General features: G+C 42.0%; 1 protein-coding gene across 1 annotated transcript in view; it reads right to left on the bottom strand.

The window, feature by feature from the left end:
• Window positions 1-4,182: 4,182 nt before the first annotated feature.
• Window positions 4,183-23,719, bottom strand: part of OGDHL (oxoglutarate dehydrogenase L) — a 58,702-nt gene continuing 39,165 nt past the window's right edge. Inside the window, exons 17-23 of the mRNA XM_074591692.1 lie at window positions 16,134-16,312; window positions 12,821-12,892; window positions 11,395-11,520; window positions 10,710-10,782; window positions 8,510-8,673; window positions 7,722-7,876; window positions 4,183-6,968 (exon numbers count right to left, since the gene is read on the bottom strand). Of these exons, the coding sequence (XP_074447793.1) occupies window positions 6,845-6,968; window positions 7,722-7,876; window positions 8,510-8,673; window positions 10,710-10,782; window positions 11,395-11,520; window positions 12,821-12,892; window positions 16,134-16,312 (893 nt within the window). The 3' untranslated portion in view covers window positions 4,183-6,844. The remainder of the gene's footprint in view (window positions 6,969-7,721; window positions 7,877-8,509; window positions 8,674-10,709; window positions 10,783-11,394; window positions 11,521-12,820; window positions 12,893-16,133; window positions 16,313-23,719) is intronic.

The raw sequence follows: 23,719 nt of genomic DNA, 5'->3' as shown, positions 1-23,719 counted from the left end.
ACAGGGGAGCTTTACTGGGAACCCCAGCAAGGCTACCCAAGGCATCGCTGCAGAAGTAACTGTGCAACCTGGGCAAGGTCATCTGGGGAGAGTAGAATTGAGGTCTCCTCTACGGTACAGCCAAGGCCCAGGCAGAGGACACCCAGGGAGGCGTTCTCAGGCACTTTCTAACATTGACCTGCACTTTTTCCCGTACCGCGGGTAGCAGCGCAGGTGCAGGGAGAAATCTGAGAGCACTAAACATCACTGCCCTTCAGCCAAGTCCCTGTGCAGACAGCTGTTATTCCACTGCCTGGCCAACCGAAATGCGGTCACTGAAACCACCACTAAAACAAACCCATTATTTCCCTTGGATTGACATTAGACACTAATTGACAGCCAAGCTGAGCTCTTACGTAGAGCTGCTTCACTTGTGATAGTCTCAGCACACCCTCCACCCTGAAGGGGAGAAGAATATGAAGCTGGATGGGTATAGAATCACAGAATCATAGAATTGCCTAGGTTGGAAGGGACCTTTCAGATCATCTAGTCCAACCATCAACCTAACTTTGACAAAAACCATCACTAAACTGTATCTCTAAGTACTGTCTACCTGTCTTTTAAACATGGTCAGAAAGTTTCTCTGTGCTCCTTTATGTGAATTATGTAAATATCAGTGAATTCATGGGCTATTGAATAGAAGCAAAGATTTCTGCAACAGAAATTGTAATTTGGTGTTTCATGCAGCATCTCTAGTGATGACTACAGTTGTTTTCCCCTCTAAACAAATTATATCTCCATTTGCCATTAATGACTGCATCACTTAAATATCACAAAGGAACCGCCTGGTGCACTTGTTAATAATTGAAAACTTTGAAGAAGTCTGTGAAACGTTTTCAATCAAAGCTAATAAATCTCTAAAATATCCTTTTTCCTGAATAATTTTTCCTTTTGTTCTTTTATTCCTTTTGGATCATAGGCTACGTTTTAAATAACGGCATTAAGAAAAGCACAATCTGAAATAACAGCTGAGAAGTATCTAAAATCAGAAGTGGATTCAACAGTTAAAAAAAAGAAGCAAGAATTGGAAGAGAGGCAATATTCATGTTTCCTTCTTGCAAATATGTTGAATTTCTGTTTCACTCTGCACGCTGTCTCCTGCTATCTTACACTGATGATTAAGAAAATGTACCCACTTAATCTCTGTCCTTGTTCTGCATAAACATGAAGAAAAACTTTCGATAATTACTTTTTAATCAGTAGAGTCCATCAAATCAAGTCTCCTATTGCTACACAGTTGGACTTTGCAGAACTACTAAATGACCGAAGAGAACAAAAAAAAAGTACCCCAAACCTTTTGATCAGAGCTAATAGAAATCTTGAATGCCTTTTGCCATTTAAAGCTTCACATTGGAGTTACTCTACTCAGTAACCTTTACTACCCAAGAATCAAGGGGAGAAAGATTCATGCAGAACTACCCTCATCTGCAGAGATTTTTTTGGTGCGCTGTGATGGTCAGTGTTTTCATCAGCACAGCAAGGCTGCGTGGCAGCCACTGATTGAAGCTCCAATACCTGCAGTCTTGTCTTGTCCACAGGATGCGGGAAGAGCAGTGGCCCAGCGTCCGTCCCTCCCAGCAGACCTCGATGGCTGCAGCCAGGGAAAAGGCAGGTCATTCTTCACCCAGGGAAGGACAAGGAATTTTTAAAGGGTTTGTTTTCTTGCGGGTTTTTTTGCTGTTGTTTTTAAACAAAACATGCATTTCTCTACCATCTTTCACTCAAAGGTTTCCTCATCTTTTCCAAACAAACCTCACTTTGAGCAGCAGTAATTATACACCCTGAGCAGCTTTTGCCAGTGGCTTGCACCAGAAATCCCCGGCCACACTGGGAGTTTTTCTCTAGGCCTTGAAGTCTTCAGCAGCTCTGATAATAATTCGAAGGACGGCGCTCCCTTCACCCTGAGGACAGGATGAGACGCCCCTACCCAGTTCCAGAGCCACATCTCTTACCTGCTTGCAGAAAGCACCAGCAGTCGGCAGCCAGTGGCCCCCACTGCTTCCTAGGCCTTCCCCAGCAGCCGTCCTCAGCCTCCTTTGCCATAGCTTAACTCCGTAACTCTTGTCCTTCCTACACCAGGAATGTCCGGCAATGCCCCAGAGGCCCACACAAGGACCCACTGCAAGGGCCCACCCACAACCCTCCATTCTGGGGAAAACAGGTGAAATATTTGAAGTATTTAGGAGGTGATGCAAAGGAGATAGAGGTGGGCCAGCTGCAACCAAACCCTGGGCTTTAATCAGTCAACCACAGGCAGCATTTGGTTGCCCACACCCACAGAGGCCAGTCCCATCAGCCATAATTAAGTAATCACCTGTGCTGGGTAACTCATTAGCCTGGCAGGTGCCCTGGCAGACCCCCATGGCCCAGCGCCAACCTGAGCAGTTGCCTGTAAAATTAAAACACACTGAATTCACCAAACCAACAAACAAGACAACAGCCGACTTTTTTCCCCTCCACCTTTGACCAGACTTGTTAACTTTACCAAGATGTTTCATCTGCTTTTAAGGATTTTCTGGCTTCATATGATTTTTGAGTGCGCCTCTCTCTCATGCTTTCAACAATGTTCAAAGTCATCTGACTTTGAAAAGGCTAGACTGAGCAACAATAGTCTGTGACTTGAATTTCACAGAATCACAGAATTGTAGGGGCTGGAAGGGACCTTTAGAGATCACCTCATCCAACCCCACTGCCAGAGCAGGGTCACCTGGAGCAGGCTGGACAGGAACGTGTCCAGGCGGGTTTTGAATGTCTCCAGAGAAGGAGACTCCACCACCTCTCCGGGCAGCCTGTTCCAGTGCTCTGCCACCCTCAAAGTAAACAAGTTTTTCATGTTGAGATGGAATTTCCTGTGTTCCAGCTTGTGCCCGTTGCCCCTTGTCCTGTCGCTGGGCACCACTGAGAAGAGCCTGGCCCCATCCTCTTGACACCTGCCCTTTATTTATCTATAAGCATTGATAAGATCACAGTCTTCTCTTCTCCAGACTAAACAGACCCAGGTCTCTCACCTTTCCTCTTAATAGAGATGCTCCAGTCCCTTGATCATCTTTGTAGCTCTCTGCTGGACTCTCTCCAGTAGTTCCTTGTCCTTCTTGAACCAGGGAGCCCAGAACTGGACAGAGTACTCCAGGTGCGGCCTCACCAGGGCATAACAGACAGGGAGCATGAGTGCCCTCAGCCTGCTGGCCACACTCTTCTTGATGCACCCCAGGATCCCACTGGCCTTCTTGGCCATGAGGGCACGTTGCTGGCTCATGGTCATCCTCATGTCCACCAGGACTCCCAGGTCTCTCTCTACAGAGCTGCTCTCCAGCAGGTCAGCCCCTAACCTGTACCGTGCATGGGGTTATTAGTGGGGTTATTTAGTGCAGAATACCTGCAGAAGAGGCTCATATAATACTTCAGTCCTTTTCAAACACTCTACAAAGATTAATCGATTGCTATTTAGTATGAAAAAAGTATTGAATTTGTCAGCTAGTCCTAACTAAGTATTTATTTTCTGTGAGAACAGAGAAATATTCTTAACCTGGTTTAAAGATGCAGTCACAGAAACTTGCGTTCATTGCTGATAATGCACCTTTCTAATGTGCATCTATTTAAGAACTATTTTTTATTCAAGGGGCCTCATTGAAGAAAAGCAGCAGAATTCTGCAAATAAGTATAATCTATGCATTTAGCAATTTGTAATGCTTTAGTAGCTTTTGAACATTTACTATCTGAAAGTGCAGGCGACAGGAAAAGTAATTCAACAGAAACATATGTTGAGCCAGCATGTTTGAAGAAATGAATTCCAGTGTTTAGAAATTAGGGAAGCTAATTCCAGTTTAGTTCCAGTATTTTAAAAATTCTGCTTGAAATGGAAGTGTGTTCATTTATTACTTTAAAAAATTAGAATAAAAACAAACAAACAAAATATTCTAATATAACCTCAATGCTATTACTACTTTTAACCCAATGGTTTTGAATAATTCTCTTTTTCTAGTCCAAAGGCTGTCTCTCTCACTGCTACTATATTTAAATAAGCCCCAACTGAGGAAACAAACAGAAAGCAGAAAAATGAGCTGCCCTAGCACTCTTACCAATAGGATGCTGATACCAGCACTCAAAGGAGAAACTGTCAAAAAGAACAGCCATAACAGAGAATTTTGTTCTTACATATTTTTATTTTATTGGGTTTTTTACATTCTTTGATGGAATTTTTATGCAATTATTGTGCCACAATCTATGATACACAATGAAAATGGAAACCTGTCGTTTACCACTTACATTTCTATGTTAATTTTGTTTTCTGCCTCTGCATATACTGTGGCATAAATGCATTTATCATATTTCATGCAGCACTGACCTGCCTTATGCAAACTGAGCATACAATAAACACTGCCAGCAATATTTAGCTGCACTCAATTCTTGCCACAGAAACAAGCATTCATAAAAGCATTAAAATACTTTGGGTGATGGTTGCTGCCTATCAGCTTAATGTTTTGAGCTATAGAAATGGACAGGAGACAATCTTTGCTGCTGTCGACTGCAGTACTTTCCAAGTTCATTAGTTTCAAAAGACTGAATCGGCTTCACTGTTTCAATGAGAGAAAAAGCCCAAGGCAACCAGCCTGATTTAAAAGGATGCTACTGAGTTTCACAATCATTAGACCAAGCTTGGTTCTGGATCCCATGGTAAGTATCACATCAATTTTATGCTCTGACAGAAGAATTATTTTTTTCACCATCGTGTAGTCTCCAGGCCAAATAAAGGGACAGCATAAGGCACACCTCCCTTTTTGGTAACCTGCTTGGACAAGTAGTACCTGATCGTAGCTATAAGTTTTTAATACAGCTTTTTGTTCGGACAAGACAAGAAGCTTTCCAGCATCACCTGACTCTCTGAACCAGGCATAAACTGTCAAGCCTTATTATGTCTCAGCCGATACAGCAGCAGCAGGGTAAAACTTGCTGCCAAGAGCACAACTATGTCCCAGGAGCACGCTCAGAACAGGGAACTGGAGATGGGGGTGAAGCCTCATCTGTGTGTTTTCCAGTCACTTGTTATGATGTATCAAGGTGGCTGGTGGGAGGATCTAGTGCACCCCTCCAGGCACTGCAGCTACTGCCTCCCGCTGCCACACAGGCACAGCCATGCCTCTGCCTCCTACTGCACGGCTTACGCCGTTAATTGAGCGGTTTCCTCCGCCAGCCAGCAGAAAGAAGGGAAGAAGTCTCCAGCCACTACATAGTCTAGCGTGGCAGAAACCTGCAGCCACAAGGTCCACCCACACTCAAGCTCTCCCGGGGCAGAGGGAACGACTTCTGACAACACAAGTTCTTACACTAAGAGGGGAGAGGAGAGCTGTGCCCACCTGCCCTCTAGCACTGCGGAGGAAGCACAAGCAGCGTCACTCCGAGGCCACCCTGCTGCGTGGTGCCCCCCAGGAAGCCAAGCTCTATCTCCTGAGAAAAGAAACATCCCCGGCTGTTCCCTCCCCTCCAGCACCTGCTGTACACCAGCTGCCTCACACAGAGCCAGCTCTTGGAGGCGGTTCGATTTTATGTCCATACCAAACGTACACAGCAATTGATATCCTAATTGACAAGTAAACACAAGGGAAAAAAAAAAATCAATTACTTCTTGTACGAAACCACAGTATGTGCCTTTGGTCAGTCAGCAACTGTTGCTTGCCTACCTTCCTCTTAACACAAAAAAAGGGTGACTAAATCAGGAATTGCCACTTCAGAGTTGAATTAATATCAGCAAGGAGAGGTAAGGCAGGGATTAGCACTGGACAAAGCAGAGAACCCACTACTTGCTGCACAAACACAGATTTCTCATCCAAACACAATCTTTTTTAGGGGTGCCACCAGGTCAAAGAAAAGCAGATCCTAGTAGTTTGGTGAGGGGAAGAGTGTTCATCCAAAATGAAGACGTTCACAGGACCCCACAGTTCCCTAATACCACAGAGCATCAAAGCAGGCACCCCAGGGAGCGGGAACAATTGGTGCTGTCACCTCTTCTGAAGTCATTTGATGCCGAATTCTCCTGCTGATCGCCCACTGCTCTGTCAGCTGTGGTCTTGTGTAGACTTCTTCCCTCCTCAACAACCCCCAACAAACCTTTTCTTGGTCCCTTTTATTTCTGCCTTCATCACCCTCCTCCACCTTATACCTGAGAAGTCCACACCACTTTTGCTACCACCCATAGTTTAGCAACTTTGTAATCTGCCTCCCTATTTCCAGCCTCCTCCTCACATCACCAGACTCCCTCACCATCTCCATCCAACAGCCACAGCCAGGACGTTTCTTAACCAAAGTCATCTATCAACTATTTGCTTTTCAGTTTCATTACTCCTCTCCAACGTATCTAGAAGTAACTGTCAACCATTTTCCTTGTAACAATGCATCTTGTTTCCTTCGTGGCTCCCAAAGGTGCTCTCTTCTTCTTCAGGGATGTGCGTAACTATCATGCTGCCCATGCCTGCTCTACTTACTTACAGTAATTAGACAGTGCCCACAGACTGAGACTGGAGGCTTACGGAGTTAGACACCGCATCCTTGGGTAGAAGACTCTCCTTGTGCCGAAGAGGTCCCAATCTAAATAGACAAGTGACAAAACATGGTGGAAGAAAGTTGGAATTATTTTTTTCTTCTTTACAAACTGCAGAGCAAGATGCAGATTAATTAAGTCAGCTGCTGGATTGTTTTATCTGGTGAAGCAAAAAATACATAATTTCCAGTATTTTTCCCACTTTTATTTCCTCTTTCAGATGCAGTGATTTGAGAGACTACTCGTCAGAGATGGGTTGGTGCTCTGCAGTTAGAATGTCTTTCCCTCAAAGGCCTCCAGGTTGAAAGCTGTATCCAAGAACCTCCTGAGCGATACCAGATGTGTGTTCTTGTTGCCAGTGGCAGCTGCAGCAGCAGGCTCTCGGCCAACATACCTTTGTGACAAAAAGAATTGGGCAGATAAACGAGGTGAGAAGAGAGACTATTTTGACACTAAGAAGCATGAGAACATGCTGCTAAATGCATTCAAGTCAGCTTGGCAGATTTGGACGCTTAATCATCAATCTTTCTTAAATAAAAATCAATCTAAGTTGCACCATCAGTTATACCTTCCGGTCAGCCTCCCCCTTTGTTCCCCTTTTGTGTTTTCTCCCTCATCCCTCCCAGGGCAGGCAGCTACACTGTCTCATAATTAGATAACTTGCTTTTGGCGATGAAGACTCTCATTCCTCTGACAGCTGCATGGGCAGATCCAACAGTCAATCATCTAAAATAAAGGCAAAGCTTCCTGGACTGAGCTCTTACAACCGTTTCCTCCAGAAACCTAATATTTGGAGTGAAATTCTTAAAAATTACAGAATCTTAAGACAACAAGTGAGAAAAATCCAGAAGAGCTAAGTGCTGTGCTAAATAGAAATAAACAAAGAGCTAGTTGTTATTGGTTTTCTTCTAGAACTACCAGGAGAGCAAGAGATGCATGATGTATTTGAGAAATGGTCATCTAGACTTTTCCCTCCTTCACTCAAGAACCCAAACTCAGAGGTTTTGATTTGTGAAAAACATGACTTCCCTGTCCTCAAATCAAAAACAAATTTAAAAGGGAAAAAAAAAACCAAACCAGCCACCAAGCAAAATTAAAAGCAAACAAATCAGCCCAGGAGACAGAGCAATTGTTTAAAGTCTCATACCATATCGGTCGAGTGTGGTTCACAATAGTGCGGAAACGAGGTTTGACATAATCGTAATATCCGCTGTTTTTGTGTTCCTCCTGACACCAAACTAGATCAGCACCTGGATACTTCTCAAGTTCTTCTTTCAGCAGGTCAAAGGGGAATGGTGAGATCTGGAAGGGGAGGGTAACTCGTGAAGCCTTCTCTTACATGGTGCTAGCCCATGGTAGGAAAGCCTTTTACCTATTGGGTATTACAACCAAGCATTGTAATTAACCATTTACTACCTCATATAATTGCTGTATGTTCTTTAAAGTGAGTTAAATTTCTTTGATTTATTTCATGCTGTCAGAAGTGAATACACACATATTTTATAGTTGCACGAGTATGAACAGAAGCAGGTCATAGGCCAGATCTGCTTTCCTACAGTTTTTCTACTGAAGTAGCTGTGACAATGCAAGTCTTTAATTAGTGAATGACAATATAGCTGCAAAGGGTACTATTCACAACATTTAAACTCAGCAGATCGGACGTACAAATTTAAGGTGCCATCATACTGTAACCTTCACTTTGTTACCTTGTTCTGGAAAAGTCACCAGGTTTTCTGGATCTCATTGTCCAGTACACTATTGATGTGTTCCTTCTCCACGAGGCCATGAAGGATTAGATAACGTCTTGTAAGATGCAATGTGCTATAAAAATATGATCACCATCCTTTCTGGCAAGAGATACCCATGTAGAAGCATAGGAAACCCTTGCTGAAGGTCTCCCCAAGGACCATGTCTTCTGAGGATCATGGAGCTCACCTGTTCAAGTCTGGTTATAGCTACTTGTTTCTCCAGGTCTTGATTCTTTCTCTCTTTAACAAGATCATAGTACACTTTTCCTGTGCAGAAAATCACTCGCTTGACCTCATGTGGTGCCTGAGCTGCCAGCCCAGTCTCAGGAATCACACGTTGGAAAGTGGTACCTGGTTACAGCACAAATCAGAGAAGTGCTCTCAGTGGAACTGACACTGTAATAAAGCAGCCCGAAAATCATTCCTTTACTGAGCAAGCAGCAGGTTGCAACGGTCACGGGCTTCTGCTGCTTCTCTAGTCCTACTTTTCAGACCAGTAATTCTACTAAAGTGACTTTCAGCAGTTTAGTTTCAAGAAGCTAAAAGATTGTCAATAATCCACTCTTTCACACTTAATAGACAGAAACATATTAACAGTGGATTCTTTTTTAGCTTTGTGTTGTGCATTATACCTTTAATTTTAAATTGATTGGATAGCTCACCTTTGCTTACAGGTGTTTTTTCAGAGAATTACCTGAAATATTGTTTCTTCTTTCCACGATAATCTCAACCACGTAACATTAATATAAGTTTAGAACATTTTAGAACATTTTTATATAAAAGCATAGTACATATTCATAATGCCACTGTCTGGCAACTGCAGAAATATTTACACAAACACACATATTACGGCATTAGCTAAAGGAAGAATTAGCATAGCATTGAGCCATATTTACAAGTGAAAAGATACAATTTCAGATGCATATCCTCACTGCTAGATCTCTTTTCCCCTGTGATATCATCTCCCAGGAGAACAATTTGCTTGGGATACATGAAACTGGAAGAGGGACTTGATGGTCTAAAAGATCCTTTTCTTTGCTCTCTGATGTGATTGATTAGAACTATTCCCACATTAACCAACTGCAAGGCAGCAGACAGTGGCACGACCTCCCAGTTTGAATCCGCACACCCACTTACCAGGAGAATAAGCTCCTGTTTGAACCATTTATCTTGCAGAGTGGAGAAAAGCGGCAGCACAAACATATGAAAGAGGAACTGATTTATGTCAGAATTATCCTGTTCCACTGAACAGCAGAATTCATAATTAAAAAAGACTGAATCCACGCTTCATTGGGTCAGCCGGAATCACTATTCCTCTCCTTCTCAGCTTTCCATTAAAAATCAGAGCAAAAAGAGTTAGCTGAGAGTCAGCAGTACTTTACTGCTTGCTTCTTCTTCAGCAGGAACATGAAAATATGTCAGAATTCAATCTTAATTAGGAGTTTGGCCACTATTGAGGGTTAGCCTGAAGTAGAGGGAACTCCCACAACAAAATGACAAATCACAGTCCCTACAGAATTTCTAACCTGACTCATTCTACAAAGGTTTTGAACAGTAATCAAAACCAGCAAATGTCTTTGCTTGAGAAGCAAACTTCGTTCACCTACAAAAAGGAGATAATGCAATATTTAAGTATGTTTATACACTGTAACCTGCTTTAAAAAAAACCCTGAGCAGTTGCTCTTTTCCAACAGCAGTCAAGATGCCTGCTAGGACTGGAGCCAGACCACCGCACCTTTCATCACCCACTCGCTACCTTTCACTGCATTGCCTCATGCCGCTCTAACACATTCTAACCAGTGCGGGGCAAGACGGAGCACTCCAGTTTTTGGGATTACCTCTGCAGTCACTACATATCTCTTGGTGCTGATGGCACGCCGGCAGGAGCTAGGGTGGTCACCTACAGCTCTGAGCTCACTGGTCTTGCTTTAGATCACTGGTGTGACAAGGCAGCCCCAGAACTGAGTACTGTAAGAAGAAACGGGCCCCTTATTCTTCCAGATGGGCACACTGTGATCACAACCCATCCCTCACATCTGGGGGTGGGGGCAATACAATGAACAATTCAATTTTTATATGAAGAAAAAAAAAGAGCGGAGGGACCTAACAGCCTATGCAGGGGAACAACCCTGCGGAGAGGAAGGGAATGCACTTTCCACTGCCTTTAAGACTAATGGCTGGTAACAAGATAAGCCTGTTAAAAATAAGAATCCATCCTTGAAAGCAGATTTTTCAGCGAAAGTCCATGCTAGATCTCACTACAACAGCTCCACAGAAATTACGCCAAAGGAAAAGGCAAACTCTCCAGAGCAGATTCTCTTCTTCACAGTCTGACACACGACTTGGTATAGCTAATTATTTGTCCATAATACTTTAAGGTGACCTACCAGACACCATTTCATCAAAACTGGATTTAGCTTCTGGATGCCTCAGCAGTGACTTAGGTGTCAAAACGATCAGCTGTAAGACAGAAATTTTTCCAACACTCAGGAGCTGCTTTATCTACATTATTACACGCAACATTTGTAACACAGTTCATACAAAAAACACAAACCGATAGGCTATAGATCAAATTAGTGTGAACAGAAAACACAGTAAATTATTTTTTCCTGTTTTGAAAGCCTAGGAAGTTTCAAAATTATTCAGAAGATTTGGGTAGTCCACTCCTTTTAAAGGTTCTCAAAAACCATTGCTTGTGCTTCTCTGAGAAAAAAATCAAATCACAGGCTATGAACCAGTAAAATATCCACCAGCTGTATCTTAGGTTTTTGAAGTTCTAGCAGCAATCAGAGATGCAGATTATAGTTACGCAACCTGTTAGCTACACAGTATCTCAACAAGCTCATCTGAAGGCCTGCACAGCCAGAAGGAAGTAAAGCTGAAAAAATCAAGTTTTAGAACTGTAGTAAGTCAGAGCTGAGTTTCATTCCATCAAATTGAACCTGTGTTCAATTAGGGGTCTTCACCAACGATTCTTGTTCTTTTCAACAGTATGTCACATGAAAACAAAGACACCTCTTTATGTGAGGGTTAATATACCTAGAATAATTAAGTCCATTACAGTAACTTTACCGGTTTTCTGAATGGCAGCAAGATCTGTCTTCTGAGGACGTGAAAGTAATTGGCTGGAGTTGAACAATTCACCACAATCCAGTTGCATTCATACAGCTGGGAAACTTCAAACTGCTCACTGAACTCCTGAGAGAGACATTAAAGGCATTAGAAAAAAGTCTAAAAGATCAGAAAAAAAAGGCTTGAAAGCCATCCTTCTATTTCTGACTCTCAGCAACTCCCTTCCTCAAAAAACTTAATTAGCAGATCTCTGCTGAGATTATATTATTAGCTAGGGAAGCCTCCCTACAAATCATTCTCTTCTGTTTCTACTTCTTCCTAAAAATGTATGCAAATGAAGGCAAAAAGCTTCCATTAATTTCAGCAAGCTGGGAAGTCCAGGAAGGAACGGTGAGGAGGACTAGGACTTCAGTAGGTGGAAGACACAAAATAGAACCCTTTTGAAAGAATCCTAAAACTATAATTCATTTTTTGAGTGTATAGTAACTCACTCTCTCCCACTTTTCAGTAGGTGTGCTGTCCTCTTATACTATCTTAATACATAAATTTCATATGTATTATATTTATGTATTTTATTAATATAGGGTTTTTTTAATCCATATCTGTGTGTATATATATTAGGTAAGCATATATATCGGTATAGGTACAATAATCTCATTACAGATCAGTACCTACTTTCTATGATAAAATGTGTAACTTGCTTATTATGCAGAATTGGCAATGCTTAAACTAATCAATCAAACAGGTCTTTATTCTGACAGTGCACTGACGAAAATCACTTTTATATGAGGAGAGACATGGCTTTGGAACTATCATTGCCCCAAGGGTAACAAACTCGGCTAAAACTCAAACATCCATTTTATTTTGCCCCTTTTTTTTTTTTAAATTGGTGGGCTTTTCAATTAACATATAGCAGTGTTTCTTAGGAAATCCACAGTGGGGAAGTGGATGCCCAGTATCCTGTAGAGCTACGTACTTTACCTGTAGAAATGAATGACCAACATATGAAGGTCTTAGCTGAATCAAATGTAGAAGTTGCTCATTTTCATGTTCCCAGCAGTACAATTTAGCTCCATTGAAAAAACCCAGGAGCAGTCTCACTTGGCCTCCTTTAGAAATTAGCTAGAGACACCTCTTTGCTGTACGCACAGCAACATAAACAAGCAGAATCACTGTCCCTGAGGAACAGCCATAAAAAGATAATGCTGCCAGAGATTAATTGTATATGACCTCAGCATTGAAATGAAGCAGCACATACTGTGTACTTCCATTACTTTTTCTGGGATCAAGTTAACGTTACACCAATTCTTGAAGATAAATCTTAACCCACTAAACCTGGCTAAAAGGATGGTTCTTACAAAAAAAAAAATAGCTCTGAGATGTGAAGAGCAAAAAAGAGGACACGGACTTTGACAAATCTACTTACTGGATAAGCATCAGAATCATCATTGCTCATCTGCAGAAACCTCTCAGGCCTGGCTGATGAATGCTCTGGACCCTGGTAAAGGTATCATTTAAAACAACATTAAGAAGCCAAATCAGCAGTTAGACATCAGTCGAGGTCACCCGCTGCATAAGCACCTCCTGCCACCCTGCAGCTCTGCACACCTGCCCCCCCAGCCAAAGCATCAATGGCAGCAGCCATCAGAGAGGAGAGGACACACCACAGGACTGGAATTCTTTGTCTTCTGTAAACTGTTTTCATAGGAGAAGATTAGATTTTACGTGGATTTACAATGCTTTTACCAGCTGCAAGTAATTTCCAGCCTCAGTAGAGCTGCACAATGAAGACCAGGGAAGGGGCAGTAGGTCCACGTGGGCACAAGAATGACCTTGCTAATGCTGGGCAAAAAGAGGCTGGAGGAATGTCAGGAGGAGAAACACCACGTCCCTCAGTGCACTGCAGTGACTCACTCTTCTTTGCGCCAAACCAGCCTTGCATGAGAAACAGGACCAAACACAAAGGTAACTGCTGACTATGTGCGCTGTATTAGCAACTCAAAAGTAGACTCAGGATCTCTCTACTACCATTGTCCACTGTTCAGTACAGGACAAAACAGCCTAGGTGAATGCTTCAGCTAAAATGGATCAAAATACATATACGCATCATCTGCCAAACTAAGCTATGATTAATTTCTGCCTCCTCAGGAGGTATTTTACCTTCTGTCAAAGTACTGAACACTCACATCCACTGTCTTGCTAGCAGTAGCCAAGGTAATTTCTTCTGGTGCACAAACATTGTTAGATCCATTTTACACTAGCAAAACATGCACACTGGTCACAGACAATATCAGGGATAAAGAGTGTAACAGAATCTAGTATCTTCCCTCTTGTCCTTGTTTATAAGGGATGAGAGAAAGCTGTGAGAAATATGAGAATGCAGTGTGCTTTTTTATTTATTGCCAATGCTGGCAGCCTTTGCACATTCAAGTGACAGTTGCTGTTAGGAAGGACTTTCATTTTGGAGACAGTTGCAAAGTATTTTAACCTGAAGACATAAACCATTAAACCTTTCAAATCTCTCCGTGGCTCCTAAGCTAACGTTCATAAAGACCTCCTTTCTGTATATGGCAGTCTCTCATTGTAACTTCCTCTGTTGAAACCTTAATGTATGATCTCCAAAAATCACTCATTATTTTGACAGCTAGTAGCCCACCTTGATTCAACACATCATCCTCCCTGCTTCCAAGCACAGGATTCACTCTACTTCATGGACTAAGGGAATTCAAAGGAAAAAACCCACTCCACTGGCAACAAAGGAGTAACACAAACAGCCAGGAATTGTGCCTTGCATAATTACTCTTTTTAAGTCTGTCTCCACTTTTGAGGTGCCAAATAATCTGGTCATAAATGGGCAAGGGCTTGAGAACAAGAGGCAATGCCACGCAAAGCTATGGTGCACAGTAAGAGTCCAATATTGCAATACCTCTGCTGTATACATCTGTTTGCCGTAAATCAAACCCTACACTAAGTACAACCTATACATGTACAAACAGAGTGCCTCACAAGCACACTGAATTCGGTATGCTGGAAACAGAGATGTTACCAGCAAACAATTCCAGGAGAGACACGTGAGGCTTCCCCAACAAACACGCATACAGTGCCCCAGCAACAACCTCCATCCAGGGCTTCAACGTTCACATCCATCTTTGATTTCTCTGCTGACAGCACCAGTCAGATTGCAGGCAACTGCTGCCTGGGAGTGTGGGGCAGCCTTTATTTCTATGGTGACCACCCATCCAGTGAGACCTGTACTGAATCCATTAGCTACTTTCAGATGAGTCCCCGAGGAGGCATTAGGCAGCAGAGTCTTTCAATCACGGCCAACTTGCCTGTGAATGCATGACCTAGAGGTGAATGGGATCCATATCCCATTACGGATCCTTCCCCAAATCATTCTGTCCCCAACACTGTAGTTATAGAGAGAATAACACTCCTGTAATGGAAGGCTCCTCTGGGAAGATAACGGATTTCAGCAGCCTGGTGGGATTCTTAAATATTCCAAAAACACCTGACGCTAGTAGCAAAATAAGTGTGTTTCAGAAGATCTGGGCAAATCTTAGCTGGCAAGTGGCTAGGAGAAAAGAAAGATTAATTGTATTGTAAGTAGCAGAGAACCATCTCCCTTCAGCTGAGTGCTTCCCTGCAGAGGACCACACCTCCTGCTGGGGGCACGTTCAGGCTGTCCCTCAGGATTCATTTTAAAAAAATTGATTTATCAAAACTCTTGTGCACAGCACCAGACCCTTTATTCTTTACACACAAATGAGTATGGAAAGCCGCTCATAAGACATGAATCCACCTCAGTATATCAGGACAGGATTATAATTGAATGGAAATAAACTGTTTGTGAGAATGGAAATGACGCAGTTTGTAGTGAAAGGGTGTAGAGTATTTATACAGATGGCGATTGCCACTGTGGCACATACTATGCTTTTCTTAATAGAAAACTAGAAACATACATGCATTAATTCATGAAGGATAATGCATTTGAAAAGCAGAAAATTAACCTACCCTGACATGATGTTCACATAACCTTTACAAATAATTTAAAAGATCTGAAGAGCAATTCTACTGCTGACACAAACTTCATATAACATTCTATAGAGAGCTTGCCCATGCCTTTTCCCTCTAAGATACTCTCTAGTTCTTCCTACTAGCCACCAAAGAAAAGAGAGTCAACAGCTAGTGGAAACATTTTCCTTTTCAGAAAGAGGAAAATTTCTTACTATATCAAAGTTACCCAATATCAATGATTTTTGAAGAAGTTTTAAAGTTCATTCAATATCATTTCAATGCAGGTGAATTTAGCGCAGCATTTACGCAGAAACACTTCATGCAAAATAAAACCAAGCAAGTACTGCTAGATACTCATGATTTCTTTCTTACTGTATGCTAAGAATCCGTCTTTCTAGGGGAAGAAGGCAGTGTTGTAGGGAAAGATACAGAAAAACAGAGAGAAAAAAGGTAAAAAAAAAAAAAAGGGGGGGGGGGGAAACACACCACGAAGAAGGACGCAAAGCTCAGAAATATTTCTCAGTTTTCTTTGGTTCTCACCAATGAATCTATCCACATTCTTTTCTGTAGCACTGAAGCAGCCCAACATGCCAAACAGCGCCTTCCTTCCCCCAGCTTCATATCACCATCGTATCCTAAAGACACCTTTGGCTTTTACAGCTGCAGAAGGAGACACGGTAGCCAGCATTCCCCTCCCGCACACACCAGCCCGTGGCCCTCACCATTCCTTCCATGCCATGTGGCAAGAGCAGGACAATCCCGTTGTGACGGACCCACTTGGCCTGGCCGGAGCTGATGAACTGGTCTATTATACACTGTGCCGTGTTGTGGAAGTCACCAAACTGGGCCTCCCAGCACACCAGGGCATTGGGACTCGCCATAGCGAAGCCAAGTTCAAAACCTGAGAACCAAGAAAGCAGGGAGAATTAGAAAAGAAACAGACTGGCTGAGAATTCTATTAATTTCTCATTTAAAAAAAAGTTAAAACAAAACCAAGATGAGAGCATGAACTGGATTTTTGTAGCCCTGTTGTAAACCATGCAGTTTTCAGTAGTACCGTTTCCATCAGAAAGATTAGCAAATGTTTTCCAATACCGATGCCAATCCTTCAAACTTTTTCTCAAACATTTAAATATCATAGCAGTTTTAAAATGAACGAAAATCCCTCCCTTAGCTAAGACTTTCGTGTGATGCTTTCCTGAGACCTCACTGAGGTAAGTAGCATCTTTTCCTGTAAAAAAAACACTTACAGCCCAGGACGAGTTCAAGAAGCTACTTGCTAATTTTATTATTTGCACAGCCCAGCAGCCCTGTACAACAGTGTCTCATCCCCCCCATATACAGGCACTGAACAAAATTATCGGTGACATCAATCTTCAGGCTATGGGCAGGATCATAGTCTTCAGATAATCTTCAAAAGAACTTCAACATAACGCATCTGGTACTTGGGTAAATGATCCTTTTTTTGGCAGGGTTGAGGACCTTTAGGTCTCTGCCTCAGTGGCAGAGAGGAGACCAGAAGTGCTCTTCATGGGGAGGACACTCACTACAAGAAAGACACTGACGTGCTGGAGCGTGTACAGAGAAGGGCAAGGAAGCTGGTGAGGAGTCTGGAGCACAAGTCCTATGGAGGAGCAGTTGAAGGAGCTGGGGGTGTTTAGTCTGGAGAAAAGGAGGCTGAGGGGAGACCTTATCGCTCTCTACAATGACCTGAAAGGAGGCTGTAGCCAGGTGGGAGTCAGTCTCTTCTCCCAAGTAACAGGCAACGAGAGGAAACGGCCTCAAGTTGTGCCAGAGAAGATTTAGATTGGATATTAGGAAAAACTTTTTCACTAAAAGCATTGTCAACATTGGAACTGGCTGCCCAGGAAAGTGGTTGAGTCACCGTCCCTGGAGGTACTTAAAAGACGTGTAGATGTGGTGCTGAGGGTCATGGTTTAGTGGTGAACTTGGCAGTGTTAGGCTTATGGTTGGACTTGATGATCTTAAAGGTCTTTTCCAACCTAAATGACTCTGTGACATCACTACTTCAGCTAGTGAAAACAGAAAGATGTAACCTTCTCCCTCTCCACTGTGTCAAAGATCTCAACCCATTTTCAGGTGGTTCACAGCAGCAGGTAAGTGCAGAAATTTCCCTAAATGTGTGCTCTTTGAACTGTGAGCTCATCAACTCCATACACAGAGCAGAACGGCCGCACATTCCCATCTCCTCTGCCATGTCAGATTAGCGCAGCAGGACAAATGTAAAGCTGCAGCCCCGTTGTCAGCAGCTCAGATGTTCTGCACACAGTAAGCCAGGGAGCTCGTTGGCTGCTCTTAAAACTTGTCAAGGCCCAAACATAACCGAAAGCTCTCGACAGGCTCCATGGGTATCTCTTAAAAGGCAGAAATGAATTATTGCTCTCACTGAGGGACCTGCTGCAGTGTGATAAAGCCCCAGCTCTTAGGGGGCTATAACAGGACCTGGGGAGATGATTGGCAAAGACAGAAAAGAAAACCAAATCAAACTGCTACTGCAATGTAGGTAATTGATTCCTAGTAGCTCTGCAAAAGCAAAAGATAGAAAACTACAAGGGTGTTTGCATGTGCTACATGGCCTCTGCTGTGTAGCTTTAAAAAAAAATGCAGAATTTTGTGTCACATCAGAACATGAAAACCTAACTATGTGCAACGTACCTGTCTCAGTTTAATGACCGCATTTAAATGTAAGGTATTTCTCTATACCACATTCTATAGTGAACACCTACATGTATCTAATAATATAAAAACATATATTTGATCTCTGCTTATATTTCCCTTTGACACTTCAAAATAGCTGTGCCTAGAGTGCTGAGCTAATACCTGTTCTCATATTCTACATCTATAGTTTGGAATGATTAAACCCCCAAAAGTTAAAGCTTTCAGTAAAAAACAGTGCTACGTATCACTGCTCTGAATGTAGGTGTTCTGACTGAGGGAAAACTGACTCAATACACATAGAGAATAAATATTTGATGGATAAATATGTTTTAAGTTGAAGTGAAGTTCTTCACAGAATGTAATGTTCTGTTTTCAAATACAGAACTGTAACACATGAAGACTCTCACTGAAAGTTACCCCAGCAGAGCAACTAGCTTTGCTGGTGTGAAATTTTATTTAAAAAGCTACGATAATGAGTTGTAACTCTTTCCTGAGTAATTGCAAGACTAAAAAACCCCAGAGGGAGCTAACAGACTGACACAGATTTCCTGTCTCCCTACAGCTTCTTTATTTTAAGACCTGCATATGTAACCTAAGTTGCAGAGAGTGTCCCATCCTGCTACCATTGATCTACAGTGAACTTAGCTTTTTATTTTTGCTACGTACAAGTCACTGTAATTTCCATTTTCTCCTGGTTTCCTTACAGTGACACAGTAGCCACTCAAATGCTGTTCTACAATAATGGCTTGAGAGCAAAACCAGCTTAGGCAAAAATAAACACAGTTTCTAGTAACAAATACCTGTACTGCTTAACTTGTCTCACTGGGCCCCAGTCTCCCCCAACCCCCAAATGCTCACAGCAGTAGTGATATTGAAGACAGAAATGCACCTGACTGGCACTTGGGATGCAGAGAGAAATCCCTTTATATCTGAGAGAACGGTACACCTATCTAGATATTATGCGTTAATTTGGGTTTCTCCTTCTTTTTTTAACTTCCAGACATTCTCAGGATACAGGACAAACGTATCAATCTGCAAAACCTCATGTTGTGGATAATATTTCCTAGACTCAAAGGTAGCTATACACCCAAATACAATCATAAGTCAGGAACCTAACATGCCTCCTAAATATATCAATAAAATCCAATACTGCTTTGTGACCACCAATATTTAGTAAACTACAGTAAACTGTTGTGAAGTCATTAGAAAACCTAAAGTCATTGCAACTATAGTTTCTGATGCTGATCAAACCCGCTCTACAAATCTAATTGGAAATGTTTCAGGAATTTCAAAAAACTCAGGCTTCCTGGAAGAGACGAGCTCAGCATCTTGACGTTCTTCACACACAGAAGGCTACTGCTAGAGAGTCACCAGCAAGTGCTAGTGGTATCCCTCACACATCATTTGTGATTTGTACCCTGGCGACTGGAGGCTGCAGTCCCTCTAGAAGGGCGTCTCTTTGTGGAATTCAGTGAATAACAGGAATTACTTCAAAGAGAACTATAAACCAAAAAAACTGTATAAGCAATAATAGAAAAACACCTGAAATACCTTTAAGATGGCCTGGCATTCCAGGCATTAAAAAATTTAATATAATATGAGATAAAAGAGAACAACATGTAGCAAATGCAGCATATGAGTTACTTTAATGTTATCAGTGCAAGGTAATTGACTTAGCTATGGGGAAAGATTTCAGGATTAAGTCAAACCTATTTAAATCTTCTTTATTCTTTTTCCGTTTTGTCCAACTTTTACTTTATGTTCACTATCAGAGAGGTACTCAGAGCTTTAACCTAAGATTGAGGTCTTTGTGTGCTGCATGCTGCAAACATACACAAGCAATTCCTTCCCTGAAAGTTTTACTGTAAAACTGGGATGGGGGGGGAAGCAAAGAACAAGCATTTCCACCTTATAAAATGGAAAACTAATGAACATGCAGTTACATGAAGTTTAAACTAACTTGTCCAGTTTCACAAGGAAAACCCTCAGCAAAACCAGTGAGATTAATCATGTACCAAATAAGTTCCTCTGTAACACGAACTACAAGAAACATCCTTCCAACACTTGACATGAAGCTGTGACATAGGCTGTCTATGCACAAAACTGAAATTGCTTTAGCTTAACTCGATGACTGCAGCTAAACTGGAACTACAAGATTTCTTTCTTCTGCTCCAGGAACAGGCAATGTCACTACACAAACTTTCCCAGAAGGTTGGTAGAGGGACAACTGCAGGACAAACTAACTGCATGAGAGAAAAAGCAACAAGAGCTTCTAGTGAAATTGTTTATTCACAGAGAACAGTTTTACGTGTTGTTTTTATAGTTTGTCTTCATAGTCTGCTCCTTGGTAATTCCAACCCAGCTTTTTGTTTACCATCTCCATGGCAAGAAATCTTTGCCTCACTAGGCTTCTGGACTGCAGAGACCGCTGGACTCTGAACAGTCCGTCTATGACTCCAGCGACACTTGTGTTCAGGCCAAAAGGCGACCAGCAAGTTAGAGGCCAAAAAGAGACTGGTAAGTCACCCAGACGGCCTTTCAGCCGTGAGTCACCATGACAGGGCGTTACCGAAGAGGATGGCTTTTCCCAACTATTCCTTTCGTCTGACTGCCTGAACGGCCTGTCTTTCAGAACGTATTTTAAATCTCTGTCCTCCTTATTTGTGTGATTCTACTGTTTTTAACACAATGCAAACAGTGGAAAAATTTACACAATTCCTTCAATGCGTGTTCCCAAAGGTATCTGAAAAATAGATTTCCCCAGATAGGCTTGAATCCCATTCTAATTTTACACAAGCATTAAGAGACCATTTCTACTGATTGGGTGACATGGTTGAGAAAATACGCAATATGTTCAAGACTTATTTGTGCATATGCTGCTCTCTGTAAGGACGGGGTAATCTAGCTTTTAGAGAAGAACAAACTGAAGTCTTGACCAATTAGAATTATCAATAATCACACAGTGCTTTTCAAAGAGTATGGAGCTCTATGCATACTTAAAACCTGGTCAGAGTACCTACATAGTTCTGTTTCATATACCAAAATCACCCCTAAATTCACCTGGAAAAAAGAAATTTCTCATTTCCTATCTTGTTGCCCACCTTCTGCTAATGGTCTCCACAAGGTGACAATGTCCCAGGTGAAGCTGCATTGAAACGTGTGATCCTAACACAGATACCTTTTGCAAGCTTTCTGACAGCTGTAAATATATCTGGGAAAATATACCCCAATGTAATCTATACATTCTGATTAATATTTTGAAATTAATTCTGCCAAGACTACTATTTCATGGAACACATGTCTGTGATATACCCATCTTTGGTATACCAGCACTCATTTTCCAGCAGGCAAATGACAATGAGAGTTCCTAACATTACAGCTATTCCACCAGCAATTATAGCAATTGCTCGGGAATCCATCAAGAATTAAGACTCTTACCTGCATGTGGAGAAAATTGTTTAAAGAGCAAGATCTGAACTGCTAAATTAAAAAAAAATAATTACTGGTGGAAAGACGTCTAGACAGATGCCCAGTGAACAATCCAGAAGAGGGTGAGGTGCTTAACCTGAAAGGGATTTCTTGGGGCACCAGATGAGTCAAGGTCAGGGAAGGTGACCCGATCTAGAAAGACTCCGCAGTTCTAGAGATGGGACATGAACTGCAGGGGAGCAGGTTCCTACCCAGGCCCCACATGAGGGCTCAACCTCAGACGAGAGTAAAGGGTTAAAAAAAACCCCAAACCTCAGCAGAGACACTGCAAAGTTTTATTGTTTATGTCTGCAGAGACAAGAACTGAACATTTATTTCTTCAGAATGCTGTGCAAACTTTGTGAGTTTAGAGAATTAACTCTCACACAGCTAGAAACACGGAGAACAGGCTTCGGCTGTGAGGAAATCCAGTGCCAAGACAACCAGGCTGCAAGACGTGGCTTTCAAAGAATGACAGGCAGAGAATCTACACACCCAAAGGGTGGCGGAGAGCCACCAGCCAGCTCCTGAACACCAGGGCACAGGGGACCAGGACCCAGCACAGCAGTTTGGTAACCTTCCAAACTGAGGGGAGAGAGGAAAGAAAAATACACAGCACTTGACTAAGGTTGCAAAACTAATGTTTTAACTGCTGAAGTTCATTAGGGTCCCTAGATGACAGGCATAGCAGAAAGGCTTGTTTCTATTAGTCCAGTTCCCGCTGTGCTCCCTTACTGTTCTTTCGTCGCTCTGGCAGGGAAAGAGGTGTTGTCAAGCAAAGTGGCAGCTTACACAGCATATTATGCTGTGTTTTTCCCCACAGCACTTTTCATGATTGTCATAAGAACTGTAGTTTTTCAATTAACCTAACTAAAGCTATAGCTTAATTCAATATGATTTCAAAATGACTTAAGGCACGAATGTTAACTAATGGTTATAGAGGGCTTATCGGTGCAGGGATTTAATGTCAGAATGAGGAAAGTTACAAAGACAGATTTGTGCTTTCTTCAACAGAAAAATCTAAGCACAGGGACTAACGGAGGGACATGCATCCTTCCACAAAGCCAAATGCAGCTCAGGAGAAAGTGAGGTTAATACCCATCTGGTGGCTGACTATTAAACAGGAAGACTGATGCCTTCTCAGAGCTCCATGCAGATGCCACTGAGAACTTGGTCTATGGTTACTACAGCACATCCTATTTCCTAACACAATTTCTGACAGGTATTTGTATTTGCTACTCCTAACCTTAAAAATATGTTGTTTTGAATGAGTAGTAATACTACATATTTCATCCTAGGAGTATATTGCAAAAAAAAAAGTTTAAATCAATACCTGTTCTCTTCCCTTCATCTTTTGCTTTAAACATGAACTTCCTCCTTGAAAGAGCTGTACTCCAGGTCTCATCATTCAGAAATTTGCTGAACTATGCACTAGTTCCAAGTTTATCTTGCCTAGATGTTCCCTGGGAGTTGCAATTATCGGATGCTACAGCCCAAGACCTCTCAAAGCCAGTACTGAACCCAACAGAGAGAACCACACCTCCTGGATGGAGAATCAACACTACACAAGTCATTCGGAGGGCAGTAAAGAAAGACAGGAGATCCTTTCAAGTATTTAAAAAATGCTGAAGAGGTAGCATGGACTGCCTATAAGTTATTTTTGCTTTTCTCCTCTATCTCAATCAGCAAATAAACTCAAACTTCTTTGCTTTAATGACTTCACACGGCCGTCCCTTATATTCCCAGACATTCAGTTTCAGTAAAAGGGAAAGTTTATAGCTAGATGAGTAGATGCACAATTAAACAGTAATAATCTGGATATACCTAAAAATAGTAGACATAGGATGTCAAACAAAATTATCAGAGGTCGTTAAATACCTCGATTTAATGCCTCAGTACACACACTCCACAGCTTACCGTATACAACACATAAGCAATGTTTGAACTACAAGTTAACCAGAGTGCCTTTATTTCCTAAGTGATATCAATCTTGTCAGAGTATCATTTTAATGGAACAGTTACACCCCAGGTGTTCCTAACCAGCCGAACAATAACTTGGTGCAAAGCTCACAGCTCTGAACAGATGCCAGCTCTTGGCTTATGTACCTGCCAAGGAAATAATCTGTAGTTTTATCATGCTGGGCTCTTCAATCCATTTTTA

This window comes from Larus michahellis, chromosome 6 (genome assembly GCF_964199755.1).
Source record: "Larus michahellis chromosome 6, bLarMic1.1, whole genome shotgun sequence".
NCBI classification, from domain to species: Eukaryota; Metazoa; Chordata; class Aves; order Charadriiformes; family Laridae; genus Larus; species Larus michahellis.
This window is presented reverse-complemented; position numbering and strand designations above follow the sequence as displayed.